This window comes from Lithobates pipiens, unplaced genomic scaffold, assembly GCF_037356315.1.
Source record: "Lithobates pipiens isolate NorthernLeopardFrog02 unplaced genomic scaffold, aLitPip1_a1.2 Scaffold_13, whole genome shotgun sequence".
In the NCBI taxonomy this organism is placed as follows: Eukaryota; Metazoa; Chordata; class Amphibia; order Anura; family Ranidae; genus Lithobates; species Lithobates pipiens.
Genome location: NW_027507718.1, coordinates 396,986,248 through 397,010,247, shown reverse-complemented (window position 1 = coordinate 397,010,247; position 24,000 = coordinate 396,986,248). Strand labels below are relative to the sequence as shown.

General features: G+C 44.3%; 1 protein-coding gene across 1 annotated transcript in view; it reads left to right on the top strand.

Moving 5' to 3' along the window:
* Positions 1–21,926, top strand: part of PDGFRL (platelet derived growth factor receptor like) — a 171,372-nt gene extending 149,446 nt beyond the window's left edge. Inside the window, exon 6 of the mRNA XM_077477398.1 lies at positions 21,416–21,926. Within this exon, the coding sequence (XP_077333524.1) occupies positions 21,416–21,604 (189 nt within the window). The 3' untranslated portion in view covers positions 21,605–21,926. The remainder of the gene's footprint in view (positions 1–21,415) is intronic.
* Positions 21,927–24,000: the final 2,074 nt, after the last annotated feature.

The following is a 24,000-nucleotide window of genomic DNA, read 5'->3' as shown; positions in this document are numbered from 1 at the left end:
GCTTCGCAAAAGTCTGACGGACTTTAGAAATGAAGCATGCTTCAAATTTTCCCGACGGAACTCCGCCGGACCCGGTCCCCTTCGAAAAATCCGCTCGTGTGTATGCTACTCCGACGGACTAAAACCGACGCTAGGGCAGCTATTGGCTACTGGCTATGAACTTCCTTATTCGAATCCAGTCGTACGTCATCACGTTCGACTCCGTCGGAGTTTGGTGTGATGGTGTGTGTCCAAGTCCGTTCGGTCGAAAAGTCCGCCAGAACTCCGCCAGAACTCCGTCGGAACTCCGGCGGAACTCCTTTGGAGGTCTGTCGGACATAAGTCCTCTCGTGTGTACGGGGCTTTACAGTCTGGCTTTCGCTTGCAGCACTCCACAAAAACTGCCTTACTAAAACTCACTAATGATTTACTAACTGCTAAAACCAACAGCCAATTCTCCATACCCCTACTACTTGACCTCTCTGCGGCCTTTGATACTGTTGACCACCCGCTCCTTCTCAATAAACTACATTCCCTTGTCCTCCAAGATTCTGCTCTATCCTGGTTCTCCGCCTATCACAGCGCTCCTTCAGTGTCACCTACAACTCTGTCTCCTCCTCTCCATTGCCCCTTTCTATGGGGGTCCCCCAAGGCTCTGTTCTTGGACCCCTTCTCTTTTTTTATCTACACCTCCTCCCTTGGCCACCCGATAACTGCCCACATGTGTTCCAATACAACATATACGCCGATGACACACAAATCTATCTGTCTACTCCTCACCTCACTCCTTCAGTCTCCTCTCGCATTACTAAATTACTGACATATCAGCATGGATGTTACACCACTTCCTTAAACTAAATCTCTCTAAAACTGAGGTATTAATATTCCCTCCTGCACATGCCTCCCTCCATGACTTTTCCATCAAAATCAACAATGCAACTATCAGTCCCTCACCAGGGTACTTGGTGTAATCCTAGACTCCGACTTGTCATTTCAGTCCCAAGTCCAAAGTTTGTAGAATTCACCTCCGTAACATCTCTAAAATTCACCCCTTTTTAACAAATGAAACTACCAAGCTCCTCATTCACTCCCTTGTTATATCTCGCCTTGACTATTGCAACTCCCTTCTCATTGGTCTGCCTCTCCATAGGCTATCTCCTCTTCAGTCTATCATGAATGCTGCTGCCAGAATTGTCCAACTTACCAACCACTCAGTGTCTGTCAACCCTCTCCTCCAATCCCTACAATGGCTCCCAATCACCCAGAGAATGAAATTCAAAATACTAACCACAACATACAAAGCCATTCACAACTCTGCTTTTAGCTACATCACCAATCTTGTCTCCAAATATCACCCACATCGTCCTCTCAGCTCTTCTCAAGACCTCCTACTTTCAAGCTCTCTCGTCTCCTCCTCCTCCCATATTCATCTCCAGGATTTCTCCAGAGCCTCTCCCATCCTCTGGAACTTGCTACCTCCACTGGTCCGGCTATCCCCTACTCTTGCTACCTTCAGGCGATCCCTGAAAACTCATCTCTTTAGGAAAGCCTATCACATCTCCAACTAATCTCCTATCACTTCCATCAGCTCATTCCCCACAGTTACAACCTTTTGTACCACCTGCCCCACCCTATTCGATTGTTAGCTCTTTTGAGCAGGGTCCTCTTAATCCTCTTGTATTTTATTGTATCGTAACTGTATTGTCTCCTTTCATATTGTAAAGCGCTGCGTAAACTGTTGGCGCTATATAAATCCTGTATAATAATAATAATATATATTTTTGGATTTATAAATGCAATTATTGCTGTAGCAGATTCTAGACATGGTACAGATCTGTCTACAGGTTGACTAAGGGGACCCCCCAGGCACTATATTGGAAGAAATTTTTCATTTTTATGCTTTCACTTTAAAAATCAAAATTTAAAAATTAAGTTATTCACAAACTTTTTTTTTATTGATACATGTCCCCCAGGGCAGGACCAATTACTTGCATATAATCCTTCAAAATGGCCACTTTTGATTTTTGACGTTCGGGTCCCATTGACTTTAATGTGGTTCGTTATTCGGGCCCGAACTTTCGCGGTATTCGGAAGTTCTGGTATGAACTGAACAGGGGTCTGTTCGGCCTATCCCTAGCTGTAACCCTCAGCAATTCATGAATTTTTACCCATAGCAAGATCATTGGAATACGATTATCGATAAGCTGTCTGTTCCTGAAAATGGCAATGGGCTTGCTACTTTACACTAATTATTGTGAGCCCGGCTAGTTTGTACATATGCCCTTTAGGTGCTCAAAGGCGTACAATGACTGTTGTACATACTGGGCAATTTTAGTTCAGGCATTGGTATGGGTGATGTCTGTGGCACTAAATGAGAAGACTTCCTGTTCAAACAGTCTTAACCCTGACTGAATTCTGTCATGCAGTACTTATTGTACTCTTGAAAGTAAGCAAGTATCACATTTTATTAAAAAGAATGTACAACCACAGACAGGGTATGATAAAGAGGACGTAAAGACCTGATGTTCAACCCACGGCCCTTTGATGTTTATAGTGTGACTCTTTGGCAGTAGTCAGTATTGGGAGTGATGACTTGGTAAAGGTGCTAGCACTGATCTTTTGCAGTCTCATATAACATGTCCTCAGTCTCAGAATGTCTCCAACAGCATAACTCCATTATTCTACAATTGCTCCAGTAGCATAGGTGTATGTTTATTAAACTGAAACGTTTCTTCTCAGTTCAGTTCTCGGCAGTCCTCAGAGGAAAATGATCCTCTGCAGCCTGTTTATGAAGTGGAAAGCTTCAGTTCTCAGAGGCAGAACAGAGGAGAAGTTTTTTCTCTGAAAAGGGCCAAGATCAGTGTAAAAGGGGGTGGTTTGCCTGTAATCTCGTGTAGCAGAATCTCTAACCTCTTTCAGTCTAATGAGAACCTTTGAGGCCACAGACTACTGACATCCTTCAATATGTAGTGGGTTGTGAGGCATAGTGGGTGCTAAGGTGGTAATAGTCATTGGGCCCCAGACACTTCTTGGATGCAAAAGAGGTTTTATTTCTTTTAACAGTCATTTTATATTTTGCAAGGGCCAGGACACTCTTAAGTAGTTCCAATTTCAATAGGCAGACTCCTGGCTTCAATAGAAGGACAACCGTACAGGGAAAGACCCCAGCAAGGTGCCACTTCTGCACGTGCAGGTTTGCTCTCCCGTATGGCTACAGTACTTAACAGTTCCTAATTTAAATGTAACAGTTCTCTCAGCTTAACTACTAGCTTTACTACTACTACTTTTATTTGTAGTTCTTCAGCCACTTGAGCTCCTAGTCTCTCACTGGACTCTCTGATTCACCGACTCTAAATCCCATGAGCTCCTCAAGGCTTTTGGTATCTCCCTCAAGAGTCGCCCACATTTCCCTGCTGGGTTCCTATCTTGGCACTTCGGATACTTTCAAGCTTCACCCCTGCTGACTGGCTCAGTCTCTAGCTTGACACACAAGCCTGCTCTGCAAGCAACATCTCCGCTGGTTGGGTCCCTGACTTGATCACCGCCTGAAGTTTCCCGATTCTCCACTGTGCCCGTTCTGCTCTGGTATTTGCTTCAGTTACTCACTGTGGTCCCTGGTAAAGGTGGTCGGGCCCTTAGTGGCGACATCTTCCCTTCTACCTCCGACCACGACAGGTTCTCCGGCCGGCAGAACTGTCAGTTTTGGTTGGACCGCAAGCCGCAACCTCACACAGCCCAGCAGCCAATCTTCGGCCTTGCAGCCCGGGGCAGACAACGCACATCCACCCATACGGCAGTCCGGGTGGCACAGAACATAGATCACCTGACTCAAATTTATAGGCTTTCCCAGCAGGCCAAGGGATTCAAGAAAACCCCTGCCCATTGTCTGAGATACCCCATATACCCATAACCTGATCTTGACTTGTCCTTCTCATATCTAGTACCACAAATTGCTAGGCCAGCTAGTGGTAGAAGAGAAAAGTACAACAAGGCCAAACTTAGGGAGAAATCAATGGATCTCTAACAATTTAACTATGGTAGCTACCCCGACAAGGAAATTGGTGAGGAGCTCCCTGACAAAACCTCAGGGAGCTACACTCATGAGATTCAAAAAGTGAAATCAAAGTTTTAAAGACCATGTAATAACATGTACAGACACATGATAACTAACTATATATATATATATATATATATATACACAAACACACATACCTACATATATGATGTATATATATACATTTTTAATCCACTGGTGCAGATATATAGGAAGAAAAAAGCCTTCTTCCTCTATCTGCACCAGCTTCTCCTCCTCTGAGCTGGTGAATCTGGAAGGAAGATATTTCAGAGTAACAGCTGTGAGATCTTCAGATTTCACTTTCATAAACTGGCCATTTGTGACAGAATGGTTGTGTGCTGTGATGAGAAGCTGAGAACATGTTCTCTGCTCCTCATCTCAGCTACATAAACCGGAACACAGAGATCAGCCCCTTCACTGCAACCTTGAGGTGCTCTCTCAGTTGTTCAGAACAGAAAATTGTTGCAGCAGCATGTGGTCCCTACAGTTGCTTCAATTCTGCAAGCTGGTGGCACAATGGAGCTCCCTTTTTCCAGGAGCCCATTTCACTGTCCCCTTGCTCTGTTGCATCAGCCAAACACCATTCTCCAGACCCGGCCAAGATGGCTGCCCCCTGCACTGGAGACACTCCATAGATGAACTTAGTAGTTGGATCTGAAGTGGTCCTGAAAGATGGCTGTTGCACTTCTGCGGTAAGGAACATTCAGTGTAACCCTGTCCAGACTGCAGTAAGACACAGCTGCAAAAAAGGGAGAAGCTTCACAGTTATCGGCTACAGTCCAGGTTACCCATTGAATGAATATTATATGTGGATCTTTGATTCCCTCTATACTTCATAAGTTGACAACCACTAACTTAAAGCCACCAAATGCTCTTCAATAAACTTGCGGGAGAGACAGTAGTGCCTTCTCAACATATAAAGTAGTTGTTTCTGAATTCCATCATAAATCAAAAAACGGGTTAGTGGGTGAAGCCATGAATTTATTTATTTTTGCTTTGAGACCATATAAAGTGAGGGAAAGAAATGATCAGTCTATAATTTTAACGGTATTTTTATTTTAACAGTGAGAGACAGAATAACAACAAAAAAATCCAATTGATTTGCATTTTAACCGCTTCAGCCCAGGAAGATTTTACCCCCTTTCTGACCAGAGCACTTTTTGTAGTTCGGCACTGCGTTGCTTTAACTGACAATTGTGCAGTAGAGCGACGTTGCACCCAAACAAATGTGACGTCCTTTTTTCCTCACAAATTTCTTTTGGTGGTATTTGATCACCTCTGCAGTTTTTATTTTTTATGCTATAAACAAAAAAAGAGCAATTTTGAAAAAAAAACAATATTCTTTACTTTTTGCTATAATAAATATTACCCAAAAATATATAAAAAAAATGTTTTCCTCAGTTTAGGCCGATAAGTATTCTAATACATATTTTTGGTTAAAAAAAAATCACAATAAGCGTATATTGATTGGTTTGCGCAAAAGTTATAGCGTCAACAAAATAGGGGATAAATTTATGGCATTTTTATTATTCTTTTTTTTTTTTTATTCGTAATTGCGGCAATCTGCGATTTTTATCGTGACTGTGACATTATGGTGGACACTTCGGACACTTTTGACACTATTTTGGGACCATTGTCATTTATACAGCAATCATTGCTATAAAATAAAAAACTGATTACTGTGTAAATGACACTTTGAGGGAAGGGGTTAAATACTATGGGGCCATCAAGAGGTTAAGTGTTTCCTAGGGAGTGATTCTAACTGTGGGGGGGATGGGTTTCCACTCACATGACAGCAATCACTGCTCCCAATGACAGGGAGCAGTGATTTCTGTCATGTCACTAGGCAGAACAGGGACATGCCTTGTTTACATAGGCATCTCCCCGTTCTGCGGCTCCATAACACAATTGTCGTGACACTGGCAGACATCGAGTCCGCAGGTCCTGTGAGCTCGGTCACGAAGTATGGGGCGGGGGCGCACGCGTGGCCGATAGCCCCGCCAATTAAAGGCAAAATACAGGTACACCCATTTGCCCACCGCTGCCATTGTGCAGACGTATTTTGACGTGCAGCGGTTGGCAAGTGGTTAATGAGTGAAATAAGTTTATTTGACCCCTTCGCAAAACATGACTTGGATACTTTTTTTTATCAAGTAGGATTTCATATGACTTAATACTTGGTGGCAAAACGCTTGATGGCCATCACAAAGGTCAGACGTTTCTTGTAGTAGGTCACCAAGCATGCACACATCTCCTCTTTGCAGATCCTTTCCAAGTCATTAAGGTTTCAAAGCTGACGTTTGGTAACTCAACCTTCACCTCCCTCCACATATTTGCTATGGGATTTAGATCTGGAGACGGGCTAGGCTATTCCAGCACCTCAATGTGCTTCTTCTTGAGCCACTCCTTTGTTGCCCTGGCCGTGTGTTTTGGGTCATTTTCATGCTGGAATGCCCATCCATGACCCATTTTCAATGCCCTGGCTGAGGGAAGGAGGTGGACCTGTCCATCGTCCCTTTGATGCAGTGAAGTTGTCCTGTCCTCTTAGCAGAAAAACACCCATTTCAGCTTTGTGTAGGTCTACAATCTTGACCCTGACATACATGGACAGCTCTTTGGTCTTGGCCATGGTGGAGAGATTGGAATCCGATTGACTGATTCTTTCTTAGGCCAGGTGTTTTATACAGGTAATAAGCTGAGATTAGGAGCACTCCTTTTAAGAGAGTGCTCCTAATCTCAGCTTGTTACCTGTATAGAAGACACCTGGAAGCAGTGACGGTGCGTCCATAAAGGGGGCAGGAGCACCACCCCCGATCTCCTGTCACTCGCTCTCTGAAATAGATTCATGCATTTCATGAATCTATCTATGGTCGCCACTGCCGCCCCCTATTCATGTGCCTGGCCCCTTGTCGGGCGCCAGGCATATGAATTACAGTGGTGGGGTTTCTTTGGAAGTGCCTGATTAGAGCCATAGGCTCTAATAGGCTTCCTGATTAGAGCCATGGGCTCTAATAGGCTTCCAAAAGGGTAAACAGTGGGTGCACTGCATTTGGCACACTGGCACGATTGGGCACACTATCACACTGGCAGCATTGGGCACACTGTCACACTGGCAGAATTCAGCACACTGGCATTTGGCACAATGGCAGCATTTTATGGGCACATTGGGAGCATTTGGCACAGTAGCAGCGTTTGATGGGCACAGTCGCAGCATTTGATGGCACAGTGGCAGAGTTTGATGGCACGGTGGCTGCATTTGATGGCACAGTGGCTGCATTTGATGGCACAGTGGCTGCATTTGATGGGGTTTTTTTATCAATTTTTTTTCAGTTTGTTTGCGCCCCCCCCAAAAAAAATGTTTAACACCAGCCGCCACTGCCTGGAATCCAGAAATCTTACTGATTGATAGGGGATCAAACACTTATTTCGCTGATTAGAATGCAAATCAATTTATAACTTTTTAAAAATGCATTTTTCTGGATATTCTGTTGTTATTCTGTCTCTCACTGGTAAAATAAACCTACTATTAATATTATAGACTGATCATTTCTTTGTCAGTGGGCAAATGTACAAAATTAGTAGGGGATCAAATACTTTTTTTTCCCTCACTGTATGCATCTAGAGCAGGGATCTCAAACTGGCGGCCCTCTGGGTGTTGTGAAACTACAAGTCCCATGAGGCATTGCAAGGCTGACAGTTACAAGCATGACTCCCACTGGCAAAGGCTTGATGGGACTTGTAGTTCTGCAACAGTTGGAGGGCCGCCAGTTTGAGACCTCTGATCTAGAAACACCACTTGACTGCACAGATAAATCCTAATATTTTAGAATTCCCTGATCACTGCAGCACCTTGCAATTATTAAAAAGTTTAGCCTGTGTAGAGTTATGGTAATCACTTTCACTGGGCTGATCTTTCAATGATCTTTTCAAGCTTTCCCAAAAGTGTTATTTTAATTTTAAGTGGTGATTGATGGGCTGGAGAAAAGCTGCTTAAAGTAACTCAGTAAACGGCACATTTTAACACACATTTATGTGCGTTCATGCGTGTTGGCGTTAATATATACTATTGGTCATAACATTTATTTATTCTGGCCATTAGAATGTATTAACGTGCAAACCCGCCTAAATAGATCTAGCTTTATGCGCATGCTTGCATTTTTTGCTGCTCAAAAAACACTCTTCTTCTGAACACGCTGGTGATGATTTCTTTCCAGCCTGTAAACTCCCATGTGTTCATGGACACATATAGGACAATATACAGGTGCATTTACAGGCTGAAGAAATAAAAGCCAATTGTCTGTACGCCACAATTCTCCCCAGTGTGCATGAGGCCTTATGTGTTATAAATACTCCAACAGTCATCTGCCATAACTCTGGATGTTTTTTTATCCACTTGGACATGTTTAACTGTTCTTGCCTTTGCACATTTTCACTGCGCTTATTACAGTTTCTATGATACAAAATAAAAGAATAATTTACTAAGGGAACTTGGAACCTCTCATAAAGACTAAAGCAGGTGTGCAGATCTCAGATCTGAAGTGCAGATATTTCATCAACAGAGTTCCTGAGAGATATAAGAATCTTTTAGGTGATATGTCTCCAGCATATACTAAAAATTGATCAAATTTATTTGGTAACTGAAACTTTAACTCACCTATAGAGAGCAAAGAGCCCAAAGTATCATGAATGCATGGGCGTCCAAAGATAGGGGCAAGGGGGGTCAACTGCCCCCCCCTGGAATCAGGGATCGGATCAGCACATTCAGCATAGTGACGTCGCTATATGGGTCTGGGCAGCCTGCGCACGGGTGCCACCTGCCAGTCAGGTGACACCATCAAGGTGCTGTCAAGCCCCCGATCAGTGTAGTGTGACTGCAGGCTCTTTTCCCTGCTCAGTCCAGCAGAGAACTGACAGGAGAAAGGCGAGCTGCGGGCTGTCAGTGGTTTCCCCCGCTCACCCCCCTTTCTCCAGTTAAGGAGAAGAGACAGCGGCTCTCAGTAGGTTCCCCGCCCAGCTTCCTGCCCCCTCCGTTCCTTCCCCATTGGCCATAACTGAGGGCCAATCAAAGGAGACTAGGAGAGGACAGCATCATGGGACATGTAATCCCAAAGATTTGTGGTCCCATTTTCCACAGGGAGGAGGCTACTGCTTGATCAAGAGAGTAATTGAGAGATTGTCTGGAAAAAAGCTGAGGGAGAGAGTGCTACAGGACAAAAAATGAGGGGTGTGCTTGGCGGAAGCCAGAGAGAGAGCACCACGCTGCCCAGCTCCACCAGAGAGAGAGCAACGCTGCCCAGCTCCACCAGATAGTGAACCACGCTGCCCAGCATCACCAGAGAGAGTGCCACGCTACCAAGCACCACCAGAGAGGGAGACACGCTGCCCAGCTCCACCAGAGAGAGAGCGACGCTGCCCAGCTCCACCAGAGAGTGAACCACGCTGCCCAGCACCACCAGAGAGAGTGCTACGCTACCAAGCGCCATCAGAGAGGGAGACACGCTGCCCAGCGCCACCAGAGAGAGAAAGGCTAAGCCACTTGCAGGGTACAGACATGCTACACTACTGACCAGAGTCGCCCCAGGGAGTCCCATAGACTTTAAGGGTGTTCGGATGTTCGAACAAATTTATTGCCTGTTTGCATGTTCTGATGCGAACTAAACTGGGGGGGGGTGTTCAGCTCATCCCTATCCCTAAGTGTCTCCGGTCTTTTTTACTATTTATGATTCTTTTTGGCTGAAATGTTAGGGGTACACTTTACCTATTACCGATTCACATGGGGGGGGGTGAACGGGATCTGGGGGTCCCCTTGTTGAAGGGGCCTTCCAGATTCCGATAAGCCCCCCACCCGCATACCCCCACAACCCCGGGCAAGGGTTGTGGGGATGAGCCCCTTGTCCACATCAACATAGGGACAAGGTGCTTTGGGGGGCTACTCCAAAGCACCCTCACCATGTTGAGGGCATGTCGCCTGGTACAGTTCAGGAGGGGGGGCGCTCTCTCGCCCCCCCCCTCTTTTCCTGCGGCCTGCCAGGTTGCGTGCTCGGATAAAGGTCTGGTATGGATTTTGGGGGGAGACCCCTACGCCTTTTTTTTTTATTTGGCGAAGGGTTCCCCTAATTTTCATACCAGACTTGAAGGTCCTGGTATGGATTTTGGGGGGACCCCCAGGCAATTTTTTTTTATTTTTGATTTGGGGTTCCCCTAAATATTCATACAGGACCCAAAGGGCCTGGCAGTGGATGGGGGGGGGATGCCGTTTTTTTCAATGATTTTTATCTATATTGCAGAGACCCAACAATTCATTACAGCAGTTTTAAATTACTTTTTTCCTTTAGAAATGTAATTTTGCTGTGATACTGTTCTAAACATGGGAAAACTGCGCGGTTCCCTAAAAAAGCCCCGACCTGCCAATGCATTTCCAGCTAAATCAATCTTAGCGCACATATTTTGCAGTGACTAGCCTTACCGTAAAAATGTTTTGTCCCTTTAATGCATTTGGCTCAGCAATATCCTATTGAGGAACGTTTTTTTTTTTTTTAGAAGTGGAGAGTCCCTGTGGTTGGTCCAGCCATATTTGCCCTAAGGCCTTGAATGTTCCTATGGAAGATCCCATATTAAAGGATCCAGTGGATAGGAGATTAAATGAAGGGGTGCCCCCACTCAGAAAACTGTCAGACCTTTAATGCCCCATACACACGGTCGGAAATTCTGCTGGAAAAAGTCCAATCGGATTACGTTGTTCGAAAATCCGATCGTGTGTGGGCTATATCGGACTTTTTCTGTCGGAATTTCTGACGGAAAAAGTTTGAGAACTGGATCTAAAATTTTCTGACAACAAAATCCGATCAGACTTTTTCCGATCATGTGTACAGAATTCCGACGCACAAAGTGTCACGCATGCTCAGAAAAAAAATTGGAGACGAAAGCTATTGGCTACTGGCCTCTACGTAGTCCCGTTGTACATGTATAATGTCACCTCGTTCCGAACGATTAGATTTTCCAACAACTTTGTGCGACCGTGTGTATGCAAGACAAGTTTTGGCCAAAATCCGTCGGAAACATTCTGATTTTGTGGTCAGAATGTCTGACCGTGTGTATGGGGCATAAGCCAACTGGCCCCATGAAGTCCAAAACATTTGGGTCCAGACTCTCAAAAAAACATGGAAAGACATCCTCTTATGTTCTGTTGGGGACAGGAAGTGTAGGGGAATTTCCCTAATGAAACAGCTAAAAATAAAAACAATAACCGTACTGTATCCAAAATAATGAAAAGGTTTGCCTTTATATATGCATTCAGCTTGGAACTTTAAATGAAATACCTGCAATATACGATTGATAGTGCCATGCAGCGCACTGTTACAAATATGAAATGTGCTTATTAGGCCTTATGCACACTGGATGTTTTGCTAACTCTCCTAGACTCCTTTGCTCTTGGCAGAAGCTGTCCCTGGATGTGCAGGCTGTGGGTGTTGTTTTCTGCCTCTCAACACCTATGTATGCATGGACTCATAGGCTAACATGCAGGTGCACTTAGAAGCAGGAACAAAATGGCCCTAGGAGCAGCAGAAAAAAGGTCTAGTATGTATTGGGCCTAACAGGGCAGGTGACTGTATTTTTATGCAAAATGATACATATAGAAATTCTCACGGGCTGCAGTGCTGGAAATGGATAGTGTGTGCGGCTCCCTCTGGTGGTCTGTTAGCTTTTATGGGAAAAACATTTATAACAGAAAAAAAAACTCAGCTTTGTAAAGTGCAATATGGTACCCCAGAGCAAACAGTCAGGAAAAAAGAAACAAAAACATTTTCCAACCAATCTGACTAGTAAAAATTTTAAAAAGCAGTTAATGATTTATTTCTCCTAAATAGCATTGTTACTACTATTATTCAAGGGAAATATTTTTGTTCTATTTTAATTTGTTCTTTTTTATTTTAAATTATTTTTGTAGTATGCACACTAGATATGATGCTCTGCTTTTGTTCTTTGTACATAAATGTGACACAATACCGCTTCATGCCTTCTGTATACATAGATCTTAACTCTTCCTGATTTCGAGGGACTGTCCCTGATTTGCAACAATGTCCACTGTAGCTCTTTCCTCCTCATGTGTCCCTCATTTTGGTCTGATCTATATAGTTGTGCATAAAATGCACTCTTTCAAAAAGTGTTTCCCAGTGTTAAACCATTCATCCAATGTATAAATTGCTGCATTTGTACATTTTAAAAGCCAGTATTAGGAAAAGTAGTGGTATACAAAAAAAAAAAGCACTTGTGGGTTTAACTAATTATTTTTGGGTAGAAATCTCCTTTAGGGGGAGTGGCAGAGTGTGTCCTGTGCCTACATACATTTGATAATGAATGTCTCACATTCCCATCTCAAAAAGTTGGGAGGTATGTGTCTACTGCACGTAATTTACATCATCTGTTCAAGCCCTGTATGTATGGATGCTGCTCTGAAACACTATACGTGTTCTGCATGCTTGGTGTAATTAGCAGTATATGTATAATTCCCGCATGTACACTGCATGGTATGAATTCTCTTGCAACCTGCAAGTGGCTTTTAATATCTGTTTTATATATATATATATATATATATATACAGGCCCGGACTGGGACAAAAAATAGGCCCAGGCATTTTACATTGAGCAGCCAACTTTTACAGAGGGACTGGGGGGGGGGGGGGGGGTTGTGTTTGGTCGTCAGTAGACATTCGCGGGTGGCTGGTATCGTTCCTCCACCTGTAATGTGCAGGAACACTGTGATATAAAGGAGACTGCACTGTAAAGGGGCATTGCAATGATTACAGTGCAGTCCCCTTTTATATTACGATGTCCCAATCCTATTGTGGCCATACAATGCTTGTACTGTCTGTCTCCTATTGTGCCCACACTGCCCAGTGACACTGACCTTCTTTCTCTCTGGTGGTGCTCGACAGCATGGCACTCTCTCTATGGTGGTGCTGGAGAGCATGGCTCTCTCTGGTGGTGCGGGTACAGCGTGGCTCTCTCTCTGGTGGTGTGGGTACAGCGTGGCTCTCACTGGTGGTGCCGGTACAGCGTGGCTCTCACTGGTGGTGCCGGTACAGCGTGGCTCTCACTGGTGGTGCCGGTACAGCGTGGCTCTCACTGGTGGTGCCGGTACAGCGTGGCTCTCACTGGTGGTGCCGGTACAGCGTGGCTCTCACTGGTGGTGCCGGTACAGTGTGGCTCTCTCTGGTGGTGCGGATGCAGCGTGTCTCTCTCTCTGGTGGTGCAGGTACAGCATGGCTCTCTCTGATGGTGCAGGCACAGTGTGGCTCTCTCTGGTGGTGCGGGTATAGTGTGGCTCTCTCTCTGCTGGTGCAGGTACAGTGTGGCTCTCTCTCTGCTGGTGCAGGTAGAGCGTGGCTGTCTCTGGTGGTGCGGGTACAGTGTGGCTCTCTCTGGTGGTGCAGGTACAGCATGGCTCTCTCTGGTGGTGCAGGCACAGTGTGGCTCTCTCTGGTGGTGCGGGTATAGTGTGGCTCTCTCTCTGCTGATGCAGGTACAGCGTGGCTCTCTCTCTGGTGGTGCAGGTACAGGGTGGCTCTCTTTCTGGTGGTGCAGGTACAGCTCGGCTCTCTCTGGTGGTGCAGGTACAGCGTGGCTCTCTCTCTGGTGGTGCGGGTACAGTGTGGCTCTCTCTCTGGTGGTGTGGGTACAGTGTTGCTCTCTCTCTGGTGGTGCGGTACAGCGTGGCTCTCTCTCTGGTGGTGCGGTACAGCGTGGCTCTCTCTCTGGTGGTGCAGGTACAGTGTGGCTCTCTCTGGTGGTGCGGGTACAGCGTGGCTCTCTCTGGTGGTGCAGGTACAGCGTGGCTCTCTTTCTGGTGGTGCAGGTACAGCTCGGCTCTCTCTGGTGGTGCAGGTACAGCGTGGCTCTCTCTCTGGTGGTGCGGGTACAGTGTGGCTCTCTCTCTGGTGGTGTGGGTACAGTGTTGCTCTCTCTCTCTGGTGGTGCGGTACAGCGTGGCTCTCTCTCTGGTGGTGCAGGTACAGTGTGGCTCTCTCTGGTGGTGCGGGTACAGCGTGGCTCTCTCTGGTGGTGCGGGTACAGCATGGCTCTCTCTGGTGGTGCGGGTACAGCGTGGCTGTCTATGGTGGTGTGGGTACAGTGTGGCTCTCTCTGGTGGTGCGGGTACAGCGTGGCTCTCTCTGGTGGTGCGGGTACAGCGTGGCTCTCTCTGGTGGTGCGGGTACAGTGTGGCTCTCTCTAGTGGTGCGGGTACATCATGGCTCTCTCTCTCTGGAAGTGCGGGTACAGCATGGTGGTGGCGCTCTCTCTCTGGTGGTGTGGATACAGCATGGCTCTCTCTCTGGCTTCCCCCGGCACAGTCCTCTCTTTTTCCTTTAGTAGTCCACCCAGCTTCTTCCTGGGTTCCAGGCTCTCTTTCCCCCAGCAGAGTGCATGCTGGGGGCTGAAGTCTGCTGCCTGTGGATAACAATGAGGCTTACCTCCTTCAGTACTACATGTCCCATGATGCATGGCTAACCTCTTCTGATTGGCCCTCCACTGTGGCCAATGGGTACAGAAACAAATCGGCAACAAGCCGAGCAGCCAAATGAGATTAGAGCTGTGCTCTGCTGACAGGAGAGGGGGGGGGGGGCAAGCAGGGGGGATACACTGACATCACACAGCTCGCCTCCCCCTTGTCACATATAGACACACGGAGAGGCAGAGCGGCGGCTCTGCATCTCCGTCCTTTCTCCTCTCCTGGCGTCCTGGTTGCCAGGTGCCCATCGGCTGCTGGGCGCATGCGTGAAGCGGCGGCCTGGGTTGCCATGGATGGGCTTAGTAGGCGGAGAATGCCTCTGCTCCTCCCACCACCTGCGGCCGGCCCTGCATGTCCCTGCATGCAGCGCAGAACATTAGCGGCCGGCCCTGCCTTTCGGAACCTACGGCGGCGGCCGGCCCTGCATGTCACAGACAGACATGCGGCCCGGAGACCCACGGCCCACTGGGCAAATGCCCGGTCTGCCCTATGGCCAGTCCGGGCCTGCATATATATATATATATATATATATATATATATATATATATATATATATATATATATATACACATATATATATATATATTTTTTTTTTTTTATTCTTAGCACCCTAATGTCTGCTAAACAAATTTCTTACAGTATGCATTCAGAAGTCTTTGTTTTACTGTGTGCCCCTTAAGTCATGCCCCTTAAAGTGGAACCTTAGCGTGCAAATGAAAAAACTGTTATCTGGTAGGTAGGAGACAAAGCATATCCATTCTGCAGTAAATGCATTTTACATATAAGGTATCAAGGTTCCTTAGATTGTTCACTGAGATGTGCCTGTGCAGCCCTGCGTGCAATCTCAGCATGTCTTGTGTCTTACGACTTATTTCCCATGTGCATGCAAGAGAGTTACACCATCCCAGGCCTGCTAATCAAGATGACCAAAGTCACAGAAAAGGACTGGGTGAAGATGTCAGTGGTGACAATGAAGCTTGCAGACATCTCATCACTGGAGGGGAAGTACAGTGGACTCTAGTTCTACTATACACAAGTTGGCCACACTCAGTTTTTGTATATTTTTTTTCTAGCATGGACATGCCTATTTAGATATTGTGCAATGTTCCTACAGTATATATTCCTAAACTCACATATTGACATATTGTGAGATATAATACACGTTTCTCGCTAAGTGGACACCTTGCCTTGGCTGATCGCTGCTGACCAGCAGCAACTGAAGATGTGGAATACTTATGATTGCAGTGGTAAAGGCCGAAACAGACACTAGAGCAGTGATGGTGAACCTTGGCACTCCAGATGTTTTGGAACAACATTTCCCATGATGCTCACCTACACTGCAGAGTTTATGAGCATCATGGGAAATGTAGTTCCAAAACATCTGGGGTGCCAAGGTTCGCCATCACTGCACTAGAGTATTCTACCTGACTACTTCTCCATGGTGGGTTTGGTAGGAGTGAGCGGTTCCTGACCTATTCAAGCTACTGCTATATACTTGCCTATATGTATGTTAATGACAGCCATGAGTGCAGATCCATGTAGCAGCCCAATGTCCTTGTTATTAGGAGCACATCACTCGAATGATAAGGCTGGTAAGAAGATCTCAGGAAGGCAAACACTGACAGGAAGGATTAGCTGTGCTCTGTGATGAGAGGGATGTGACTCATTGGCCATGTGGGAATAACAGAGGCATATCTGTACAGCTGCTCCAGATGTTCTGCTAACAAATTTCTAAGTGTTTTGTAATTAGCTCTTTAGCAATGCACTGTTGATGAAAATTATCTTCATAAAGTAGAAATGAAAATTTCATTGTCTACTGCTTAATAGACTTTGAGTTCCTAGTTTGCACTCAAAGTTTTTTCTTATTAGATGCTTTTTATCAATATGGCTAATATAGCCAAATGCCATTTAAAACAAATTTAAGGTTGAGTGGCAAAATGCTTTCTTTGGAGAACAATTGCAGTTAAGTGTCTCTTGTGGATGCTGACAAGTTCAGCCAGATGCCACCTGTTCTGTCGGCATTTTTTTCCCCTGAAGATTAGCTCAATAAGCGTCACAGCGACGGCGTCTCGCTTTCCTTACCCTTTCTGGCTATTTCATCAAGAAAACAACTCACTCCAGTAATATGGCAATTGTGGTCTGAGCACCATTGTCTGTCCAACACTGGGCAGAGTCACTGCCCATTCCCAACAACACAGCTCACCTTTACACCAAACATTTTGTAATACGTGTTCCTGAAGTATCAAACAGCAAATACCAGACTACAAGAAAAATGTCAAGAAAAGATAAGCTGTGCTTTCTTATGGATAAATTGTAATGTAAATATGTACATGACGGGTACAACAGCTGTCTCACCATTTGCAAACAATAGTTATACCCTAGCTAACATATTATATTTATTATCAGGAGTTAAAAGGGGGGGCAGGTTCGGGACTTTAGATGAGGCATAGGGCAAATTGGTGCCCTGTGCCCCCATCCCTAATATTATATAAGAAGGAAGGGAAAAACTCGGACTTTAAATGAAGTGTGTGGGGGCAGTTGGAAAGTATAGATACATATGTAATTCATGTATATATATATATATATATATATATATATATATATATATATATATATATATATATATATATAGGTGGATTCATAATATAATACAATGTATGTGAATAATAAAACAGATTTAATTAACAAGCTTCATCGAGTGACAAACAATGCTTGTAACAATACATACATATAAAATATTCTTTGATCATTAGTATGATTGGGCCCTAACACAATATACCATTGATTAAGATCTAGGAGCTGGCTTGTCTATAGAATAGAAAAAGAAAAAACAGTACATAGTAAAGACACACTTGATGAAAATTCATACATCAAATCAAACACATGATTGTAGTAAAAAAAATGCATCCTAAAAGCTTGACTCGTTTTGTGGTAATAATCCACTTCCCCGGGAGCACATGCAGTGAAAAACTCAGCTCTAGATATAGAACGCAGTATTATGGACAACAGGTCGCTGGGAAAATGCCTTCCCCCCAAACCACCAAGGCACAAGTGGGGATCCCACAGAAAAAATGGAGCTCCATTATGTGATCAGTGATGAGATGAGTAGCAATGTCAAAGGGAATCTCCTGGTACATTGGATGAACATAATCCAGGGTATAGTGCAACATATCCCAGATGGGTGAATAAGAACGCCCGTCTTATTCACCCATCTGGGACATGTTGCACTATACCCTGGATTATGTTCATCCAATGTACCAGGAGTTTTTCTGAATATTTTTTTTTAAACTGTCTCTCACTGTTAAAATAAACCAAAAATTATAGACTGATCATTTCTTTGTCAGTGGGTAAACATACAAAATCAGCAGGGGGTCCAATACTTTTTCCCCTCACTGTATATTACCAAAAGTATTGCTTTGTGCACTGGTCCAAATTATTTGGTGGAGGGGGGATTATGGTGTTTTTCCGGGGTTGAGCTTGACCCCTCACTTCTAGTGAAGGGAACTCCTTAAGCGTCAGCATATCAAGCTATTTTGGCCAATTTCATGCTCCAAACTTTGTGGGAACAGTTTGGGGATGGCCCCTTCCTGTTCCACCATGACTGCGCACCAATGCACAAGGTCCATGAAAACATGGATGAGCGAGTTGGAGGAACTTGACTGGCCTGCACAGATTCCTGACCTCAACTCGATGGAACACCTTTGGGATGAATTAGAGCACAGACTGCGAGCCAGGCCTTCCCGTACAACATCAGTGCCTGACCTCACAAATGTGCTTCTGGAAGAATGGTCAAACATTTCCATAGACACACTCCTAAATCTTGTGAACAGCCTTCCCAAAAGAGTTGAAGCTGTTATAGCTGCAAAGGGTGGGCCAACTCAATATCGAACCTTACAGACTAAGACGCCATTAAAGTTGATGTGCGTATAAAGGCAGGTGTCCCAATACTTTTGGTAATATAGTGTATGTTTCAGTGTTGAGTATTGGTGCTGTCCTGCACTACTTTCTCAGAGTAAACAATTTATTTATTTATTACAGGTACTTATATAGTGCCATCAATTTACAGAGTGCTTTACATACTGTACTTATTATACATGCATATCTGTCCCTGCCATCAAGGAGCTTACAATCTAAGATCCCTAACTCACATTCATACACATACTAGGGCCAATTTAGACATTTGCCATTTAACCTACCAGCATGTCTTTGGAGTGTGGGAAACCAGAGTACCTGGAGAAAACCCACGTGGGCACAGGGAGAACATACAAACTCCATGCAGGTGGGGCCGTGGTTGGGATTCGAACCGTTGAACCTAGTGCTGCTAGCTAGTAGCCACTGTGCTGTCCCTTAAAATATATATTGTTTCTGGTTGTAAAGAATTATTGACCAAAAGAAGTATTGTCAAAGTCCAATGCCACAGGCTAACTTCAACATAGTTATTGATGATACACCATAATAGGTCAAGTTCTTCATATACATGCTATTTAGCACATATTAAATATATTAGATGTATTCTGTGTCCAATATAAAATGCAAAAATCCATAGCAATCACATATTTCAGATTAGTAACTGACTGCTTCATGCTGGTTACTGTACTTTGCACCTTCTGCTACTAAATATAAGTAGCCAAAGACATGATATTAGGTCTTTGGCTGAAAAGTTGAAAGCTAGGTGGAACAAATAATATTTTCCAAGTCCCTGGCCACCAAGAGATGGCCTAGAATACTCATGGTTGACTAGTCTAGGTATAACCAACTACTGGCTGAGATTGGCTTTTTTTATTTTATTTTTTTGTTGCTGCCTAGGCAATTCAAGTGTATATGTTGATCTCAATAATCATATTACACTTGCATATCTGACTTTATAATGTACATGGCACTTGTGGTATAATGCAAAAGTCACAGTTTGAAAACATGATGGCACTGATTCATCAAACTTATTACAACCATAGTGTGGCTTAAGAAGGAGCAGTAATACTACTGGATAATGGTGTCTGTTTATGAAGAAGTGATCAGCGGTGATCCCCAGGAGAAGTGTTTGAATATGTTCTCCCACCGATTATCTCCACACGCTGAGAATTCTCATGACTGACACAGTAAGGCCGCGTACACACGCGGGGACTGTTCGCCCAACTTTGTTCGTCAAACAGTTTGAGCGGACAGTCCGCTCAAAATTAGCATGGACGGACTTGGCCACACACGACATACGAACAGTCCGCTGAAACTTGCGCGATGACGTGAACGCCACGTACGACGGGACTAGAAATACGACGTCCTATACACTGCAATGCAACCTTCGTTGTGTAAATCCTTTCTGAGCATGTGCGGAACTTAGTTTGACGAACAAGCCTACACACGGGCGGACTGTCCGCTCAAACCAAGTTTCAGCGGACAGTTTTATGGAATTTCCGAAAAACTTTGTTCGTCAGACTGTCCGCTGAAACTGTCCGCTGAAGCCCACACACGAGCGGACTGTCCGCTGAAACACTGTTCAGCGGACAAAGTTGGGCGAACAGTCCCCACGTGTGTACGCGGCCTAACGGACAGTTTACGAAGCTGTGATCTGAGTCAGGATTCACACTCCCTGATTCACCAATTCAGAGGTGGAGAAGCGGGGAGTGAAGAGGAAATCTGAGGGGATCTGAGGAAGATTTTTAACTTCCTTATACCTCGTTCAGACCCCCCAACACTGTAACCATGTCCCCCTGCCATATGTATGTGTGTGCATATATATATATATATTGTGTATAAGTATATATATATGTGTGTGTATATACATGTATATATAATGTGTGTGTGTATACATGTATATATATGTAGGGGGACTCTTTATTTTACTAACATTAACCACGCCGTTTGTCAGTGTATTGAGCGGTGATAATTTATCCCTGTTTAATAAACTGACATCTCGGTGTTTCTGTGAGTTTCTGGAACTGTAATTTTGTAAAGTCTCACGAGATTCCAGTATCAGGAGCCATTCTCCGCTGTTGGAAGCATTTGTAGATCCCTTCACTTCTCCTCCGAAGAAGCGATCTACTCTGCTTCATAAACAGGCACATAGAGGAGAAAGATCTCCTCTGTGAATGCCGGAGAATGAAGCAGTGAATAGATTTCACTGCTTCATAAACGGACACCAACGGGTTAAGACTTAGACAAGACATACAGTACAGAAATATTTCAAAACATGTAGGTTATTTGCCAATCTGACAAATACTGTAATAAATAATGGATCTGCTAAAATGTATTAAGATGGTCTAATTTTATTTTTCAGCTGTACAATTCTAATCGGAAGCAACTTTATGTATTATACAGTATGTACTGATCAATAATAGCTAGGGAGGGGGGATGATATAGTCTAGATGTGATTAAAGTTTTTTGGGGTTTAAGAGACCTTGGACAAAAACTGCTACAGGTTTGAATGACAAGTAACTAGATTTCCCTGCACATGCCTGTAAATCCTGCGTTAAATCGTGAAAACTGGGCTGTTTCAACTAGCAAAATTCTGACGCTTCCAGATTGTGTTGAAACCTACTGCTGCCTCCACATTCCGATTGACTCATTACTATGATTCATCAATGGCCAATAGCAATGTGTTTTGAGGGGGATGGGCAAGCTTTAATACTATAAGGAAGTGTTGGATCTCATTAGAGTGGCCTGACATCTGATCAAATCTTCAATCTTTTGGAAAATGTTGCTATGTGTAGGCACAAGCCAAGTTCTTGCACATTTTGCATGCAGCAGTTTTTTTTGTTTCAATGAGAGATTCGCTATGGTTCACTATGGACCATGCAATTGCCATCTGACAAGCTTTGGGCTATAACGTTTGACAAACATTTTTTTTTTCTTGCACAGTATCAAAGGCCTGTGACTATCCAAGACTCCTGGAGGCTGGTTAACCGCGGCATTGGACACACCACAAGAGTCTCAAAAAGCATCATAACCGTGGAAGACTTTGAAACCATTGATGCTGGATACTACATTTGCAGAGCACAGAACCTTCGAGGACAGACATCACTTGCTACCAGAGTAGACAGATATTAGACACATTCCATTCCAGACAAAATTGATCTACAGGCAAAGCTTATTGTATTTCTTGCACAAATATGTTACCAGCAAGACATTAACCATTCATTCATGGTTTCCTCATATACAGAACATTACATAACATCCTACATGTGGGACATACTGGACTGAGAAGACTCTTCCTTGCCAAACGTTGGGGTGTAATTATTAGGCCCTAATTATCATAACAGTAAATAATCATGAAGATAGATAATTATCTGTATTCAAATACATTACTGTATAGCATTCCATTTAATCATGGTTCATATAAAAATGCAAAATAAATACTTATTATTTTTCATTATAGAGCCCTCTAGCTTTAAGCCAGACATCAAAATATACTTATTAAATTGGCTTAAAGTAGAACTGTGGCCAGGCTATGGGCATTGAATACTTACTTAAGTGAGCTTTAAAGCAAGCTATCAAATACATTTGTAGCTGCAGACAATATGAAGTAATTCATTCTCAAATGTTATTTTGTTTACTTTTTTTTAATGTTCTTTCAATAGCTGGTTTAGATCCTCCTCCAAACAAGAAATACGGGAGCAGTTATCCTCAGGACAAGACAGGAAAACGCTCAAAAGATTTCACCCTCCTTCACACTACTAAAAAAAAATGTGTCCCTGTTTGGGAGATTTCTTCCTGTCCTACCATGTAAGGAAATCTTCCCAATAGTGACATAGACTCAAATAGGGGTGGACTGACAACTCATGGGGCCCCCGGGCAATAGGAGATTATGGGCCCCACAGGCAATCAGAAATTATGGGGCCACACGGTATACACACACAGTATACACGTACATGTACACACAGTATACACAGACATGTTTCTATTGGCTGAGAAGGTACTGGAGAGGTGGGGCAGCTATAATCTCAGGATCTTTAGACCAAAAGGATGTCGGAAAGGGACATTTCAGAGACAGATGTAAACAAAAACTCAGATATATACATACTGTCCCTCGTTTTACTGAGGCTGGCAACCCTGATGGGGCCCCCTAGTGGCCCCGGGGACCCTCGGGCAGTGCCCGAGTAGCCAAATGGTCAGTCCGCCCCTGGACTCAAACCTTGCCCTACTGTAACCAATAGGAAATACTATATTGTCTTGCACACTGGACATTTTTACTGCAGCTGTTTTTGGCTTCAGATGTTTTTTTCTTCAGTCAAACTCCCCATCATGTTATCCTATGTGTCTATGCACACATAGGCTGTTATCAGCAGTTTTTAGCTGGGGCATTTTTTGGCTTTAAATAAAACCCAAGGCTAGTGGGTTCTGAGAAGAGTTTTTCAGCTGTAAAAACGCTCTAACGTCCAAAAACGCTGATAAACACAGATAAACACTCAACAACGCGGCTCACTAGCATTTAACGTTTTTCATCCATTTAAAAAAAAAAAAAAACGCTGCTGCAAAAACGAAAAAAAAAACTCACTGCAAAGCTACTGCCGGTTGTTATAACATTATTTTAATGTCTAGTGTGCAGAAGGCCTTAAAATAATCCTTTCCCTAGGGAAATCTGTAAACATCCATTGCTGACTTCTGAAGTTTCCTGGCTGTTACATTGACCTTCTGACCTCTACACTTTCTCATTCACTAACCTGGAACTAGCATGTGATAAGTAAAGTCAGAAATCATGATGTGTATTAGAAGTTACACTATATTACTAAAAGTATTGGGACTCCTGCCTTTACACACACATGAACTTTCATGGCATCCCAGTCTTAGTCTGTAGGGGGGTCAATATTGGGTTGCGCCCCCCCCCCTTTTGCATCTATAACAGCATCAACTTATCTGGGAAGGCTGTCCACAAGGTTTAGGAGTGTGTCTATGGGAATGTTTGACCATTCTTCAAGAAGCGCATTTGTGAGTGTAGGCACGGATATAGATGAGAAGGCCTGGCTTGCAGTCTTCGCTCAAATTCATACCAAAGGTGTTCTATCGGGTGGAGGTCAGGACTGTGCAGACCAGTCAAGTTCCTCCACCCCAAACTCACTCATCCATGTCTTTATGGACTTTGTTTGTGCACTGGTGTGCAGTCATGTTGGAACAGGAAGGGGCCATCCCCAAACTGGTCCCACAAAGTTGGGAGCATGAAATTGTCCAACATGTCTTGGTATGCTGACGCCTTAAGATTTCCCTTCACTGGAACTAAGGGGGCAAGCCCAACCCCTGAAAAACAGCCCCCCACCATAATCCCCCCTCCACCAAATGATTTGACCCATGTGCACAAAGCAAGGTGCACAAAGACATGCATGAGCAAGTTTGGAGGAACTTAACTAGCCTGCACAGAGTCCTGACCTCAACCTGATAGAACACCTTTGGGAGGAATTTGAGCGGAGACTGCCAGCCAGGTTTTCTCATCCCCATCAGTGCCTGACCTC